We start from the raw sequence: 18016 nt of genomic DNA on the forward strand, positions 1-18016 counted from the left end.
AGGATAAAACTCAGAGAGTATTTTGAGACATTTTGACGATGAAATTCTTACCTTTTTTGCCTTACCGACTTTGATAATATGATTTAATTTATATTTAGGTATTATAACAATGAATTCTTTGTAATAATAGTAACATATTTAAATTTAAAGTTTTTCTATGATACAACATAATGAATTAATAATGTTATCTGCATTTGCATCTCTTTTCATAATTTTTTATTTAAATTGTTAAATTTGTAATGTTTTTTAATACATCAATTTATTAACTAATTAATCTTATACTAATTTAAAAGATAAATTATCTTATTGTGTAAGACTATACGAATAAATAAATATTAAATATTAAATATTAAATATTAAATATCAATTTCCTAACAACTATTATTTAAAAATATTAGTATAACCTTTTTGACTCTCTAAAATGGCAAATGTCGAAAATATTGCTGTAATTTTTGAAATACGTATTTTGTGAATGAGTTTGATATCAAGTTTTGGTCAAAACGACGAAGAAAATTATTAAGTGGTTACAAGAATTCAACATGGTTTGCACTTGTTGGGTTCTATTGACAGTTGGTTTACCTATTACAATCGTGCAACAGTTTAGTTTATCATTTTTATCATTTTTCGATACCAACAATGAACATGAGAACAATTTCTTTATGTAACTGACTTAAGTAATAAGGAATGATTGGAATCTACTTCTCAAGGCAACATGGACTGACGCAGTTAACACTTAAAAAAACAAAGTCAAAAATTTGTCCCCCAAATCTTCATCTATGATCCATTCATTTCTGATTCTTAAAAAAAAAATAATCAGAAAATAATACATTTTTAATTAATCTCGTCTATACCTAAAAGCGATTTTTGTTGAAGAATTGATTAAGTCAATCTGCTTTATCATTTTGCATTCACCAGATAAGATGAGCCTGTATTACCTATTTGATTGTTTGTACTAAAATTGTTTTGGACTTTTTCTAGGAATTCTTAGAGGTTATTCACAGCTTGAATGAAATCGTCAATAATACTTTTTGAAAATTCAGAGAACTAGAGATCTACAATTATTGTCATTATTTCGCATATATAATTATTTTTTTTTTGCATATAAATATAAAACCAATAATGTCGGTCTGTCTGGTGTAACTTTCAATTAGCGTTTAAGTGCGAATAAAATGTTGTTTTTATATTGTTTTGTTTTATTTGTATCTGCGATAAAATTCAACTTAAGATTCTCGTATAGAACAGACAGTAGATGTGCTAATCTTACTCGATATCTGAACAATTGTGATCAGTTTCGGATTGCTTGTCACCGCTAAAAGTAGTAGATATAATATAACTTTTATTTATAATAATGCCACTCGAAGTGCAAAATAATTCTTCGTCGACGACGGCAACGACGTCGACGACAGGGGGATTTTCTTACAAAAAGGGACATCGGGTGCACTACAAAGATGTCGACGGTAAATTTATAGTGTGCGTTCAGTTGCTGATTTGATCTGTACCCGTGATAAGTGTATAATAAAAATCTTTTAAAAAATTAAATACAAATTTTGAATAAAAAAAGAGATAAAGAATGTCTAATTAAAAAAAACAAGCTGTTCAATCAGTAAATATTTGAATAACCTTTTCCAAAATTTTATGTTTGTGTTTTGTGTTTAACGAAATTAAAAAAAGAATAATTACCTACTTCCGGAAAAATAGCAGAATTTTTGAAATATTGAAAATTCATAAAAATGGATGTACGGAAAATATATGTTTGCTTCGCTAATGAAAGGTGCTTAAAAGTGGAATAATTTATAATTTTTTGTAAATAAAATTTTATGTTTTGATTGTATGCTAACAAATTTGTGTATGATAATTTAAAACTGTGTATGTAAGATACTTAAACAAAATTGATATCAAATCAAATTGATAAATGTATTATGTACTCAATTTTTTTTTTTAAACTTATTTATAGACCCATCTAGTGAATATAAAACAAATTTGCCGTCACTTTATCAATAGTCTAATGAGACAAAAAATAGTTTTCCATAACTTATCTTTCCTTATCTTAACGTGTGTAGTCGATTAATAATAATAATAAGTCCTTCATCTCATAGCTTTTTTTTTTAAACAAAAATTAAATTGAGTCTATCTGTGTTTTTATAATTTTAAAAATTCTGAGTTCTGTTACTGTTACCTATAAATGCAATTTGTTTGTTTTCACGGTTTAAATGATCTCAGAAACACAATATTACATAATTTGTAATTATGTAGGTAGGTAGGGACATTCAGATCTTCTTATTTAAGTAAACACTTTTTTCTCTTATCTTATATTTACTATGTTACCGGATACATCTAGGTGATTTGATAATTATGATTATATGAAATAAAGCAGTTTTGTATGATGATCGGAAACATTTCAGAATTTCTTCTGACTTATGTACCTACTATGTTTATGGTAAAAAAAAATTTTTTTTTCGTGTACGAAATTATTCAAACTGACTTGGAATAAGTTTTAATATGTGAAAAAGTTACGTAAAAAGATGTCCTCTGCAAGTTATGCAGTTTAGTGTTTTTTTCAATTCAAACCAACGTAGAACTTTCTCTCAAAATTATTTACATTTTATTTCAATAACTTGAAGTTGACAAAAATCGTTTTTTTTTTTATCAATTTTTGTATTCAAGTTTGTACCTAAAGAATTTTAATTGAAACATTTTTTTTTTGAAAACGTATCCAAGAATTTTTATGAAACTTTGTTTTTATATTTCTATTTATTTTTAATTGGCATAACAATTTTTTACACATTTTGAAAAAATTAATATATGTAGGTACATATAAAAAAATATTTATTTTGAAAAACGGCTCGAACAATTTTTGAAAAAAAAAAAATTTTCTAAAAATTATTTTTTAAACAAGACAATTTATGACATAATAAGACAACTTATGACATATCAGTAGGTATAACTTTGTTTGAATGTAAAAACGTCTTAAATAGATGTTTTTGTAATTTAAAAAAAAATGTATTATTTTCAATTTTTAATTAAATTTCTTACAAAAATAAATTTAAAATATTCTTTTTTTTAATAAAAAAAAAATTGTATTATTTTCAGTATTTTTTAGCATAACAGCAAGTGCTTGCGATAGTATCAAACTCTTCTTATTAATTAAAAAAAAACGACATTTCAAAGGAGTTTTAATTTAACTTGAGACTTTGTAAAGCACTCTAAAATTTGAAATTCATACATAATATCAAATTACAATGTTCAGCAAAATTAAATAGTTAACTTTTTTGTGAACCATAATTTTCAAAAGACTTTTATGTCCTTAATACTTATCAATTCTAAAATTAAAAAAAAACTAGCCTAGTTATCAGTAACATACAACTTACTTACCGGTCCTATAAGGGTGGTGTAAGTTAACTAGAAGAGTGGTTTGCAACCAGGCTAACTCGCTGTTGAAAATAACTGTAATAAATTGCAACTTAAGTTAAGTGGTTTTAAATAAATTATTGTTTTTAAATAAATTAAAAAAAATTAATATTTTGAATCGTTTTGGTCAAATTATTACAGTTAAATAAATTATTTTTTTGTTTTATATTGGTTCCTTTACCATTTGTTTAGTTATATCAAAATCTTGATATATTGTAGTTATATATGTTAGTACATTTGCCAAAATTTCTGAGTGGGTTGTCATTTTTTCCAAATTCACCTTTCCCTTACAAATTTAAAATAAATAAAAAAAAAAGGAATTTTTGTACCAAATTGTTTGCACTTAGAAGATCGAACTCATGTTTTACACTTTCGCTATTATTGATTGCAGAATCGGACTGAAGAGCTTTTAATTATAGAAAATGAAAACTCCTTATTTTCACTTTTGAATCAATTAAAAAAGCACAAGCAGACACATTCTATTTCAACTAGTTTTATTTGTATACTAAGTTATGTAATTGACCAAGACCATGACCACTGGAAAGGGGGGTGAATGATATTCTGGGTCCTACATAAAAGCAATTACTAATATGTAAATCCAAATTTTTTAGTTAGTTTTTTTTTACTCATTCTTTTTTTGAACAAAAAAAAATTATATTCACAAAGTTGTCAATTACTTAATTGTAATATTTAAGAGATCAGAGAACAACTATGGACTTTAGTCCATTAGAAATCCTCCACAACTTTGAAAACCTCTGTTTTAGAAACTAAACAAATTTTTAAAAATTTTGTATGTGTCCTGAATTCATTTCTTTTATTTTATTTGAAAAAAGAAGGACTTAATTTATAAGACTCTAAAACATCCGTTTAAAATTCAGCGCTTCGATAACGGCCTAGTGCATTTTTTGTTGGTTTTAAAAATTTTCAATTTTAATTAAAAAAAAAAAAATTGAAAAGAAAAAAATTTTAGAGAAAATATCAAGCCGCGTATTTACATTATATCCCATTTGGAGCACAAAACCATTAAAAAAGTTGTCTAAATTATTATTTCGTAATTATTATTTATAATTGGAGGAACAAGTAGGTTTGCCAAGTCATATTCATCATCCAGGGAAAACCCCCTTGCAGCCTTGCAATTTTGTCACAACCCCGGTCGTGCTTACCTTTCAGTTATTTTAATTATTATATTATCTTATACATTTGACGAGTTTTGTAACTAAAATATTAACAATTTTGTTGACTTTTTATTTTATGTAATAAGAAAAAGTTGTGTATTTTGTGCATTTTATTTATTTATACTGATAACTGAGACGCCCATTCAATTTTCTTTTAATGTTATTATCTGTCTATAGAAATCAATCAAAATGTAACTGGCAATCATTCATTATCCAATTGGCTTCTTTTTTGTCATTTTCATTTCAGATACCTATACATTAGAAAGCTCTTTTCGGAATTCATTGATTAATCGTTTATTAATAAGAGGTTTTTCAATTTTTTTAAAAACTAAAGTTAAATTTATTAGACTGTAGGTAGTTTGGTCTGATTTTGTTTCGAGTAAAGTAAGCCAAAAAATTAAGTCTTAAAACTCATTCTCTTATTTTTAATATTAAAAACAGTGTTTAGAAATAATGCCAAAGTGTTGAGAAAAGATTAAAAAAAAAATATATGTACAAAGCGTTGAGTAAATTTTTGAGTAAAAATTGGAGAAAATTAAAAATACTGACGTCATATTAATTAGTATAGCCAAGACACACAAACATTTTAAATATCCTGATATTTTATTATAATGAACAAAATTCTTTTTATTTTATCAGTTTGGTCTTAAAAAAAATCCATAGACCCTCATGAAAATATTTCAATATTTGTATTCACATATTATATGTAAACAAAACACATGTGATAAGTAACAGCAATTATTATTATTATTAATTTGCATACAGAAAACTACAGATTGAATTTTCTTTAAAAATAAATTACAAGTAGGTACATCGTTTAAGTTTAAACACTTGGGTGATATTTATTTTGACCATACTCGTATATTACAATCAGCTTTTTATCTACACTCTCGGTTTTATTCATTTTTCATTTTAAATGTTCAACCCGTTTTGTGATCGGTTTTGCTTCTAAGAAAAAAAATATAATTGATTGATTTATAATCATGTTTAAGCTCACCGCGTGCATTTGTTGTATGACAGTATAGCAACAATTATAATTACAAACAGAAAAAAACTGTTTATTTACAATAGCTGTTCTTAAGACAAGATATGTGCTTCGTAAAATTAGTTTTGAAAATGAAATCATAATTAGACAAGACACCGAAGTGATGAAAATAAAAAAACACGACTGGTCCGCACGAATTTCCTCTTAGAGTTCAGATTGCTAAAATTTCAAATACTTTATATAAAAACTTGGTATATGAAAAAAAAAAAAAAATAAAACAACATAAAATTCGTTTTTAAAACATTATCTTATATCAAATTGAACTCCAGAACAAGTATGTTGTAAAATTTATTTTATTACGATGAATTTTTTGAAAAAATAATTTCACGTTAAACCAAAATTTCAAAAAAAATCAGTCCTGCTTTCAAAAAATTTAATTTAAAAAAAAATCCATTTGTAATTTATTATTTGTATTAAAATTATATATGTAATTCCTTTCGTATAAAAAAAATTCGTCGAGATCGAAATTATTCCTGTTTAAAAGATAGATGTTGTTAAAAACTAAAATTTGATTTTTTTTAACAAAACCGTTAGAGCCTTTTTTGAGAAATTCAAATTTTTCCAAAATCTGTATATGAAGTTACCGTTATTTTTTGTCAAAAAATAATTCAAAAACCACTTTTTTGGAATTCTCTATCATCAAAATCTCATGTCTGATTGTTATCTCAACAATCTAAAATTGGACTTTTGTATTTGTTCCTTTATCATCTGTGAAAAAAAAACACCTTATTTCAAGAAATGTCATCTTTAAGCACTTCAATTATAAAGGTAAAGAATGATGAAAGGTTAGTTTTTGGAAATTGAGTTTAAGCAAAATACAGTCACTGTGGCGTATGAGTAATCTTTTTATATCGAAATGTTTTAAAGGTTTAAAAGAATCTCTATTGCTGATTCAACAACGCAAATAGATTTGTTTTTTTGCTGATCAGATAGAATTTCGCTTTCTTAAATAAACATACATACAATATCTTTACGGTGACCATATTTCTAGAAGCCAAACCCGGGACAGATATATGTAATTAAAAAAAATTAAAAAAATAATAAAAATTGAATTTTTAAAAACGAGTTTTCACAATTGATAACAAATTTCTTAAACTATTTAATGGGAGCATTTTCGTTGAAATCATTTAAGTCGTTTACGATATCAAAAATCGAGAAAACGGTATAATAAAAGGTATAGATATTCTAAAAAAATATGTTTGAATCAAAATCGTAAGAGCTGTTTTATTCGAAAAAAACTTTTCCTGGAGCCCAATTCCGCAAGATTGAATTCCTCTGTGTTCACGAAAAAACCTGTAAATTGCATTAGAAACAAGGCAGAGAAAAACTCACTCAGAAAAACTCACTCTAGCGGAATTGGGCCCCAGGTGTAGCTTTTCAACCTGACAAACACAAGGTGGAACTAAATAATTTGCGAACATTTTTAAAAACTAGTAAAGCCTAGCCTAGAAGCGGAACGAAAATTTTCATACAAAAGCAACTCAATGAAATCGTAAACTAAAATTTTAGTTAACCAACGAAATTCTTACCCGTGCTAGAATATTTGGAGATTTTTCAATCGTTTGTCACTCAAATTTAACTGTCCTGGTAATGTTTTCTTGCTCCAGAAGAGTTTTTTGACTTTGGAGACTTAGAAAAATTTTCGTTTTGCGTATACTAGACTTAATGCTTTTATCCGAAAAATTAGAAAAAAACTTTTAATATTCAAGCACTGTTTTCTTGTTTTCCGTACAAAGTATTTAAAATTTTGAATACAAAAGTCTGAGAATTTGCAAATACGGGACAATCACGGGACACGGACAAATAACAAAATACGGGACACTTATACGTACCGGGTTTCTTAAATAAAAACCCGGGACAAGCTATAGAAATACGGGACAGTCCCGGGTAAACCAGGACGGATGGTCACCGTAAATATCTTACATTTTTCGTGTGATAAACATACTAAACGGCAGATTCTGACCTGTGAAACAATCGAACTAAAAAAATCATGTCATGACATGATACGTAAAAAATATAGAATGGGCAAAAAGTGGGTCCTGCAATTGTGAATGTTTGTATATCTCGATCTTTTGCCAAAATTGGTTAAGAGTATTTCTTTTTAATTAGAAGGGAGATTGAACTTTTGCCTTTGAAGTCATAAGCTCATTTATTTTTGGTCCTAAGAAAAACAAACTCTATATATTGAAAGACATACAGACTCTAAAAGTCCTTTTTATTTTCGTGGGAACTAATTTCTTATCTCCAATAATTTCGTGTTTTTAGTTGAAAACAATGATGATCAATAAGACCCTCCCATTATTATTTTGAGTTGAAAATGAAATTATAGATACAAATAACAATTTAATGAATTTCGATGAAAATGTTTATTTTGTGGCGGAAAAACTTATGAATTAGTTTAGTTTAACAGAGCTAAATCAGAGGCTGTCTTTTTTTCATACACGAATTCACCCTCAATCACCATTCAAATTTTTTTTTTTTTTAATTTTGCCCTTGGCAATAGTCTAGTCAGTAGGAAGTAAATCTAATCAGACTTTCTTTTGATACATAAGCCATCCGCCAAACGTGTTGGTGATTTATATTCCTTGTATCTTAATAAAAATGAAATCAATCAAAAACTCACAACGATAATAGCCCATCCATCTAAACATTTTTGCAAAGTAAATTAAAAATTCTTGAAACCTTAAAAAATTGTATCTACTTGATTTTCAGTTTTAAATTTTCAATAAATTGGTAAAGAGGGTAGTGTTTTTGTATTCTTTTTGAATATTTAATTTAATTGTGTAATAACTAGTTTTTGGTGTTATGAAAGCAAAAATAAAAGCGCAAAATTTTTTTTTGAAAGATGAATGATAAAGTATCATTCCCAGAAACAAAGTACGTAGAAAATGCCCAGTAAACATATGAGATTCTTATATTTAAAAAAAAAATTCATGCCTATTTCGGCAAGAAGTCTACTTTTTCAAAAAAAGTACTTTGGTCTTGAATACCAATCTTTCTTATGTCTTCGATAATCTTATTTGCGATTTTGCCACTTGAGTAATATTGAATTGTTAGTTTTGCCTATAGTTGTAAACCTTTACCAATTTTGTGCTGAGTCTAATGACTTTTATACGAAAGCTACAAAAGCTCCTATTTCTAGCAAGTTTAAAGATGTAGTTTCTGTTTTTTAAATAGTTCTTGAGAGTCCGTTTACTAAATTCTTTCTTTGGACAGAAAACAAATTAATAACCATTAGCGAAAAAATAAAATTCAATACCACCGCATAGAATATATTTTCTTTAGCACAAAGAACATTCGATATATTTGAGCTCCACTTATTGTTTAATTCTTCACTATTTTTTAGTGATTTACCATCAGGCATCACTGCTGACATCTCTGAAATACAACCGCTTACAAACAGTTCAAAGCCAACAGCCAGTATATTGCAAAATACTAATCGGCAACGAACTCCAAACAATCCAGTGAGCATTTCTGAAGACCATCAACATCAGTCACAACCAGTTACCACCACCGGGCAACAAGAACAAAAATTTCATCGTATTCCTTGTGATCATTGTGGTTTTCATAATTTTCCAATAATGTCGAATATAAGTCCTTTGGCAATATCAGCTCCACCACCACGATCACATAAAAGCCTTGAAACAGTTGAACAGACAAATACAATGCCTAACAACAACAACATGCTGGCCATTCCACATCATTCGAATATGCGACGGAATGATTCAAATTATTCAATTGGTATGCCAGTACAAGAATTGGCAGTTTCACGAAGACCATCGATACTTTTGCAAGAGATTCTCACAACAAGACGACCCTCTTTGATTTTGGGTAATCTTGGAAAACGTGATAATTCATATAAAACTCCTAAAACAATGCGGTACATTAGAAACATTTTAGAAGACTATAGATGAAGAGTGTTTTTGAATAAGTTATTTTATATTATTTCAGCTTACTACAAGAGCACCGTGGTTGTGGTAGTGTTTTGTCTATCAATGGCGGACCCAATGGAAGCATGGGTGGCAGTGATAGAGGTCCCAAAAGTGCAATGGCTAAGAATTCTAAATTCAAAAATCGACGAGTTGGAGAGTCAGTTAAAAAAACATGTTTTTTTCAACTTCCTTAATAATGATATTTTACTTTTCAGTGATGCAATAAGTTCATCGTTATCAGCTCTTTATTGCAAAATTTTAGTTTTAGTTGGAGTCTGCCTTCCAATTACGGAAATTATTTCTCAACAAGTTCCTTCTTATGTCTATCAAGGATTCTATGTTTATTTATACAGCTTGAGTGTGTTGTTCGTGTTCTTTTTGTACATTTGTGCATTCAGAAATAGAGCAATTTTTAATGTTCTCAAGGATTATCGTGAGTATTTCTTAAATAACAATTTTTTTTAAATTTTATTTTAAAATTTTGTCGAAGCGTAACCTTATCAAATAAAATTCACGACTGGGTTGCACGTACTTGGTCTTATGTTAAAATTAGCTCAGAATGTTAAGAGTGGTAGAGCATTAATAAAACAAAAATTTTAATTTTATTTTATCATTAATTTTATGAGAAGTGTTAAAAAGGATTAAAAATAGAAAACACCTTTTTAAACTATGCATTTTAATCTCCAAACAAAGTACCTGTGTAGATTTTTTTAGATTAGGATTGATTTAATTCATAATAATTAATAAAATTAATATAACATTTTGATATAAAACAAAATTATTTAGACATGGCTATCTGCCGTCTGCCGAATTGACTATTTATATACTTTTACAATATTATTTATTTTTTAAATTTGACTTTAAATTTTATAATTAGCGATTTTTAATTTATTTTTTTTCTTTTTATTAACAATTATCACATAATAATAAGAAAATAAAATGCACGACTGGGTCGCACGAACTTGTTCTTAGAGTTACAGTTGCTTAAATTTTTAAGACTTTTTATATAGAAATTTGAAAAAAAAAAAAATAAAATTCGTTTTTTAAAAAAGTAAAATAAAATCTGAATTCAAATTGCCCACCAAAACAAGTATGCAGTTTTGATTGTTATATTGAGATGCATTTTTAGAAAAAAAAATTCAAAATCGTTAGAGCGGTTTTTAAAAAAACTAATTTTTTATAAATAATTTTTTGGAAAAAATGTTTTAAAATTAAATTGGTATGCCATTTTGTAGAAATCACTAATCAACATCTAAAAACAAAATTTCAAAAAAATTTAATGTCCCGTTTTCGAAAATTTGATTTTTCAAAAAAAAATTTCAAATTTTTTTTAAAAATCCAAAAATTATTTTTTTGAAAATTTGTTTTTTTTTGTTTATATTTAAATTGTATAAATGCTTCCTCACAAAAAGTTTCATTGAAATCGAATAAGCAGTTTCGGAGATAATCGGATTTGAAAAAAAAACGGTTCTATGGCAGTTACCGTTAATAATGTTTTTCCAAAAAAATAATTTTGCATTAGAAGATAGACCTTAGCTTAAAACTTACATTTGAATTTTTTAAACAAAATCGTTAGAGCCGTTTTCGAGATATTTCAATTTTACTAAAATCGGTATATGACAAGTACTGTTATTTTTGGTCCAAAAAAATTAATTCCAAAAACCCCTCTGGAGAGTCTCCAAAAAATGCTACATACGAAGTTTGAAGTCAATCGATCCATCCGTTAAGCTGATGTAGGTAAGGTCCAATTTTTTTCACTCTCCCCTAAATTAAAAGTCGCCATTTAAAATGGGAAATTTTAAAATTTGTATGCGAATTGACAGATTTTAAATTTTAAATGGCGACTTTAAATATAATGGAGAGTGAATAAATTGGGCCTAAGAGTAAATTCAATGAAAATAAAGAAAATTTGGACAAACCAAAACTTATAAGGAAATCAGCTTGAACCATTTTCTTGAATTCTATTTTTATCTAAACGACATAGCTAAAATTTTTGTAAAAAAAAAAACCATTTAAGGCCCAATTTATTCCCTCTCCATTAAATATTAGAAAACTGTAAAATCACATATAGATTTTTAAATTTACCATTTTCAATGGCGACTTTGGAGTTTGATTAGATAAAATATTTTAGATTATAAAAAAAATCAAAACTATTTTTTTGGTTTGAAAAATCAAATTTTTTAAACACGAGGAAATGAATTTTTAATGGCTTAGAAAAAAAAGTATAAACAAATTTTAATAAGAAAACTCTTTTTTTTTTCCAATTATTGTGTACAAGAAATTAAAGGCCATTTAATTCGTTTCGAGAACAAAAACATTTAAAAAGATACTGTTGTAATTTTAAAATCCAATTTTATACTAATTTTTAAGTTTTTATTAAATCTTATATATAAAAATGAGTTCGTTAAGTGTGTGTGGCCGATAAACTCGCGTTTGGCTGGTCCGATTTTGGTAAAATTTTTTTTGTTTGAAAAGTATTAATATGTAGATGGTTTGTATCAAAAAAAATAATACCTTTTCTCCCATCTTCACATATATGTCAATTTGTACGAGTAAAGAAACACTCTCACTTAAAAAAAAAAACTAAACTTAATTTGTAAACAAATTTATTAGACAGGCTTTCAAAATAATTATTATCGTTTAAGGCCTGATTTTGACAACATTTGCGTACATGTTAATTGTTCACAAATATGAGTTTAATCAGATTTTGTTGTGTCATGCTGTGTATATGTACTTAGGTATGTATGAAAAAAAAGAAACAACGATTAAATTCTATTTGTTTTGATCAAAAGAAGCTCAATTCTGAGGAGTACCTACATTCAACTTCGTGATGCCATTAATGATGGTAATGTTTATGATATTGGTCAAATCACTATTTTGCTAAATTCATACACTGTTGCACACTGGGGCCTACTGTATGGGAGGCTGATGTGATATTCTTATATATAGTAAATTAAAGTTTTGTTTTGTGTACGTTCGCTAACCGGCCAAACCAAACCGGTTGTCTGATTTTCTTTAATTTTTTTTAAATCAAAGAGGAATAAGAGTAGAAAGTTTAATACAAAAAAAATTGATGATTTTATAGGACATTGAAAAAAGAGGCTATTTTCTAAAAGGTAAGTTTTAGAGATCTGATTTTTTTTTTAATTGATAGATACATTTATTGTTAGTTTGGAAAAGGTAATAAAAAGTCTAAAAAATTTCAAAATTAGGTTGTGAAGGGTTTTTTCCAGTCAAAACATGTGATATACCTTCGACAAAAGATTAATTACAGGTAGGCAAAATTTTTTACAGAAATTTGAATTACACCATTAGAAAGATACTAAAAAAAAATTAGGCGTCTCATACGGATTTTTTTCATAGGCCCTGTACTTTTAAATATGAATTCTTGAAAAAACAAGGAATTTTTAAAAAACTTTAATAGGACATATGGGTTTAAATTATGTGCATGCATGTGCAAATAATTGAATTTTTAAAATGATTTTTGACCGAGTAACGGGAAAAACAAGTTTTTTTGTTCCAATTTTTTTGGCCGTTTTTTACCGTTTTTTATTTTTATCTTTTTTTCTTCAACATATAAATGAATGAAATTTACGGTGTAGATAGATAATAAGTAAGACTATATTTGTACAAAATTTCAAATTGTAAACACAATCTTGAAATAACGGTAAAATAAAGTTCTATTTTTCAACACGTCAAATCTTTTGATCGAGAGCACATACAAATTGTATTGAGCATCTTGATGATATTACCTTTCATTTGATATATCGCACATAGCCGTACATCAACTACAAGCTACATAATGTTAAATTAAAAAGTTGAGAAATACCTAAAAACACCTGAGGAGATCTGTTGATGATGACCAGCCACCAGTGGTGACCAGTGTGGGAAGTACCGTAATCTCAGTTTGAACTTTTGATATGGTTGGCTTTAAAAAATTTTTACTTTTTTTGTAGGCATCGTAGAAATATCATTAAAACGTCATGTGAAATGTGAAATAATAGGCTTTCACATGATCTAAAATTTATTATAGGTTGTCATCGAAAAAATTGATTTATAGCGTGAGAAAATAAAGTTAATGTTTTTTTTGTTGTTTTTATTAAGAGACAATTAAATTGATTCTCTCCATTGCATCCATGTTGCTTACAATCAATTCTGAGAAATTCACATAGTGCCGTGCTTTTCAGAGCGTAGGAATAGCTTGCCGAAAATTGAGCGAACCACGCTCATGCACATTATGGGGTAGCATATTTTCGCTTACTCGCACATGCTTTACGAAAAAATTTAACGGGCGTAAGAAAGGGCAGGCTAAATAGCATACACATTGTTCAAATTTATAAAGAGCCGTTAAAGTGCGATATTGGTAAAAGGGTGTATTTGTAAAACGCTTAATTTTTAAAGTGCCGTAACAAGCCGTATTGAAATATTTATGGAAAAAACGTTTGAAAGAGTTAATAACTTTGCATTGTGAAATTTTGTGTAGTGCAGCATTGTAGTGCATGAAGTGAGCATTTTATTTAGGCTACTTTTTGCTAAAAGTTTAAAATTGAATATTTTTAGACTCATTTACGAACTTTTAAAGTTTTGATCCCCTTTTTTTTGTTAGAAAATAATAACTCATTACACAGTCGAAAATTAAAAATAAATACAAGAAATGGCGGAACGAAGTCCGCCGGGTCAGCTAGTTTCCTATAAAATAAAAGAATAATTCTTTTTTATGAATCCTAACATGAAAATATTTAATATTATAAGCAACTTTTACCATAAGAACCAGTATTTATTTATGTAAATTGTTTTTATTTTAACTAAAATTTCAAATATTTCATTTGCCTTGTTTTTAAATATTGTTAAAATTTCAAACTTACGACAATGACCTTAAGAGTCGTCGTGTTTGATTCTCTCAAGCTCAAAACATTTGAAGAAAATAAAAGAAAAGCATTGGCCAGCAGCTCACGTATCTACAAGGTCTTAGATCACTCCAAGGGTCTTAACTACATATATCACATCAGGGTTTAGTATTTCTAAAATAACCTGGATCTTTAAAGAGAGATGTGATCTAATCTTTCTGAATGAAAGCAGATACAGCGGCAATGAATCATCGTTATGCAGCCTTTGCAACATGAGAGAGGATGAAAATATTCAACACTTTTTGGGCCGATGCCCAGTACTGCGAGAATTCAGAGTGAGATACTTCAAAAAACCGACATTGGAAGAAAGCGATATTATACGTGTGCTTATTGGCGAAGATATACTAGCTTGGGACCAACTGGTCAATTATCTCACTGTGGCCATAGCCTACAGAAAATTTCTAGTTGAAGAGTTTAATTAAACAAATGAAATAAAAATCGTAATAAATTTTAATAATGTTGCAAATAATTGATTGCCTTTTTAAAGTAACATAAATTAAAAATTTTTAAGTTTAAAATGTTTGCCATATTTAATGTGGATATAATGTATAAATTCTATTTACAAACAATATTTTTAATGATAATTATATAATAAATTACTCGACAGACGACTTTTAAGGTCATTGTCGTAAGTTTGCAATTTTAACAATATTTAAAAACAAGGCAAATGAAAATCTTTGTACATATTTGAAATTTTAGTTAAAATAAAAACAATTTACATACATAACAACCAGTAGTTGTAAATGCTATTTTTTATACTTTCAAATTTGTAGTATTGATAACACTTATTATTGTTCTCTCTTTCCGTCTTTCACAGATGAAAAGAACAACAACATTCACTTAAAAAGGAAAGCTGTCCGATTTGGTAGCTTCTATCTTCGAATTGGTGCAATAGCCTTTGCAATTGGAAACATGGTCTATTCCGGTCTCGAACTGGGACAATTCTTCGAACTTAATGGTCGTCCAGGATGTCAAGATCCATTTCTAGCAATCACACCGATAGCCCGAATTTCATTATGCATAATTCAAGTTCAATTTATTTTCCTCAATACAACTTATCTTGATATGGCACGTCACAAAGTAATTTGTCGATTCGGCTTGATGCATATGGTTGCTACAAATCTCTGCGAATGGCTTTATGTTTTAGTGGAGGAAACAAAACATGAAATCTTTCATGTTGCTAGTCACGACAACGTTCACGGAAATATGATACCAACTGCCTCACCGCATGAAATTGTTAATTTGACTGCAACGTTAACAAATTTAACATCACAATCTCCATCGCATAGATCTGGTTGCACCAGAACTAATATAATGGGAGCGTTAGTTCAGGAGGTAGCTCCATTCCTTTTTCCATGTACCATTGAATATTCGCTGATTTGCGCTGTAATACTTTTCGAAATGTGGAAGACTGTCAAGTCTATTCCTGATATAGCAAAAACTCGGAAGGATTCAATAATGCCCACAACTGAAAGACCGAGCTCCCAACACCAGTTCTCTATAGATTGTTCACAGTCCCATAAAGGACTCTTCGTGGGCATTTTAGTGATCGTGATGACAATCATCTCTATCATTATGTACTTTGTCCTGTACACTCAACCTGGATATGAACTTATTGCCACTAAGGAAGTCACTCTTTGGGAGACTTGTATTTATGCCATTTCAGCAGTAGCAATCATTTGGGGAATCTTTGTTATGAGGGATCTCAAATATGTGGCCAGTGATGGACACCATCATTCAATGAAGTTAGATTTGACTCTTTTAATAGTTGCCCAGACTGGAGTTTATTTGTATGGAATGTTCAGTATGATGGGAAGTTATTTCTCCAAATGGGACACAGTTCCCGATCGTGTGGAAGGAATTGTTGCTGAAATCTGCAATCTCTTTCAAACTTCACTTCAAACTATGTTCATAGTTCACACAGTGCATCGCAGATGTAAAGGATCGAAACAGCAACGACAGAAACCTGGACGTGAAGTTATTACTTACTTATTGGTTGCAAATATGGCAATTTGGTTTATTAATACACTTATCAAAGGACGAGCTATGTTTAGACAGACGCATTTGGATTTCTTTGGTGTGTGGGGATGGACGATAATAACTCATGTCTCAATGCCACTTGCAATCTTTTATAGATTCCATTCGACGATATGTTTGTTTGAGGTGTGGAAAACAACGTACAAAGCAAAGTCACATTAAAGAAAATTATATATGTATTATTTTTTTGTTTTATAAGTTCGACTGTGTATATTAAAATTAAATTAATATAATAAAATAAATCAATTTAAAATTATTAAAAACTTAATATTGGATTAACTAAAGCTTAAAAACTGGCAATATTAGGATGATCTATTTTTTCAAAACTCCGCGTCAGTTATTAAAAGTACTTTAACCTCTATGGCTTAAAAATTACCGATGTTGCCATATTGGTTTTTAAAAATTTAAATTAAGAATTTTGTGAACAAAAATATTTTTTTTTTTCAAAATTTTCATAAAATTTATAAATTAAATGGTATCAAAAAATTACAAAGTTTAGTAAAGGAAAAAAATTATACAGAAGTGATGGACAATATTCCATTGTTAAAGCGGTTATCTACTTTTAGTAGGATGTTGATTTTTTACGTTTGGATCAGTTTAAAATTTCGTGTTTTGTCCTCCTAAATTGACTAAATACCCCTATGTGCGGTGGGAGCAATTTTCTTGCAAATTGACTTTAAATATTAAAATAAATTTTTGAACACCTTCAATATAATAATAATCATTTTTAAAAATTAGATCAAGTAAATTGAATGAAGTGTTTTTGAAAAACTGATCGTCAAACTCAGAATTTTGAAAAAAATTGGACAGTATTTATTTATTATTCAATACATAAGAGCAAAAAGTCATATGAGTTTATAAAAAAAAATTAAAAAATGTTTTCACTAGGTATCATAGAAAATTTTGTATATGTTTGAAAAAAAAATTAACTTTTTTTTCAAAGGTCTAAATTCTTTTATGTTTAAACTATTTTTTCTATATTTAATAAAAAAGAAGATTTTTGAATTTTTTTTTCTTTAATAAACTTGAATACATTATATCTGAACCAACAATAAATATGCCCAAAAAGTTTTAAAAGATTAATAAGAAAATTTTAAAAAAAGACAGAGATACATTTTTTTTTCAAAACTCTGAGTTTTTGAAAAACATTTCATGTAATTATGTACTTGATTTTAGTTTTAAAGATCGGTATAAACTTCAGACTTTAAGTAAAAAATGATAACCCTCATCAAACTTGTCAAAAACTTTCCTTTCGCAATAATACCATGAATGATCAGAAGTCTATGTATTTAAAAAATATGGTTTGTAATAGGTTTTTTTTTCGAGGGAGAGAGGAAGTGCGTGATGATTAACAAAATCACGCACTTTCTTGAGGTTGGGGAAGAGCCGACATTTAGGGCAATTTTTTTTTATATGAAAAAAAAAATTATTTGACTTTTTTTGGAAAAAATAATTTTTTTTTTGACACGAAACCAATACTTGCCCAATAGAGCAAGTAATATGGTTTGTGGA

General features: G+C 27.9%; 1 protein-coding gene across 1 annotated transcript; it reads left to right on the forward strand.

Annotated features, from left to right (window-relative positions):
• Nucleotides 1-1212: 1212 nt before the first annotated feature.
• On the forward strand, nucleotides 1213-16772 carry LOC129910264 (proton channel OtopLc). The gene is made up of 5 exons (XM_055987567.1): nucleotides 1213-1470; nucleotides 8975-9508; nucleotides 9580-9717; nucleotides 9776-9993; nucleotides 15285-16772. The coding sequence occupies exons 1-5, from the start codon at nucleotides 1349-1351 to the stop codon at nucleotides 16664-16666; spliced, it is 2394 nt and encodes a 797-aa protein (XP_055843542.1). The 5' UTR covers nucleotides 1213-1348; the 3' UTR covers nucleotides 16667-16772.
• Nucleotides 16773-18016: the final 1244 nt, after the last annotated feature.

This window comes from Episyrphus balteatus, chromosome 2 (assembly GCF_945859705.1).
Source record: "Episyrphus balteatus chromosome 2, idEpiBalt1.1, whole genome shotgun sequence".
In the NCBI taxonomy this organism is placed as follows: domain Eukaryota; kingdom Metazoa; phylum Arthropoda; class Insecta; order Diptera; family Syrphidae; genus Episyrphus; species Episyrphus balteatus.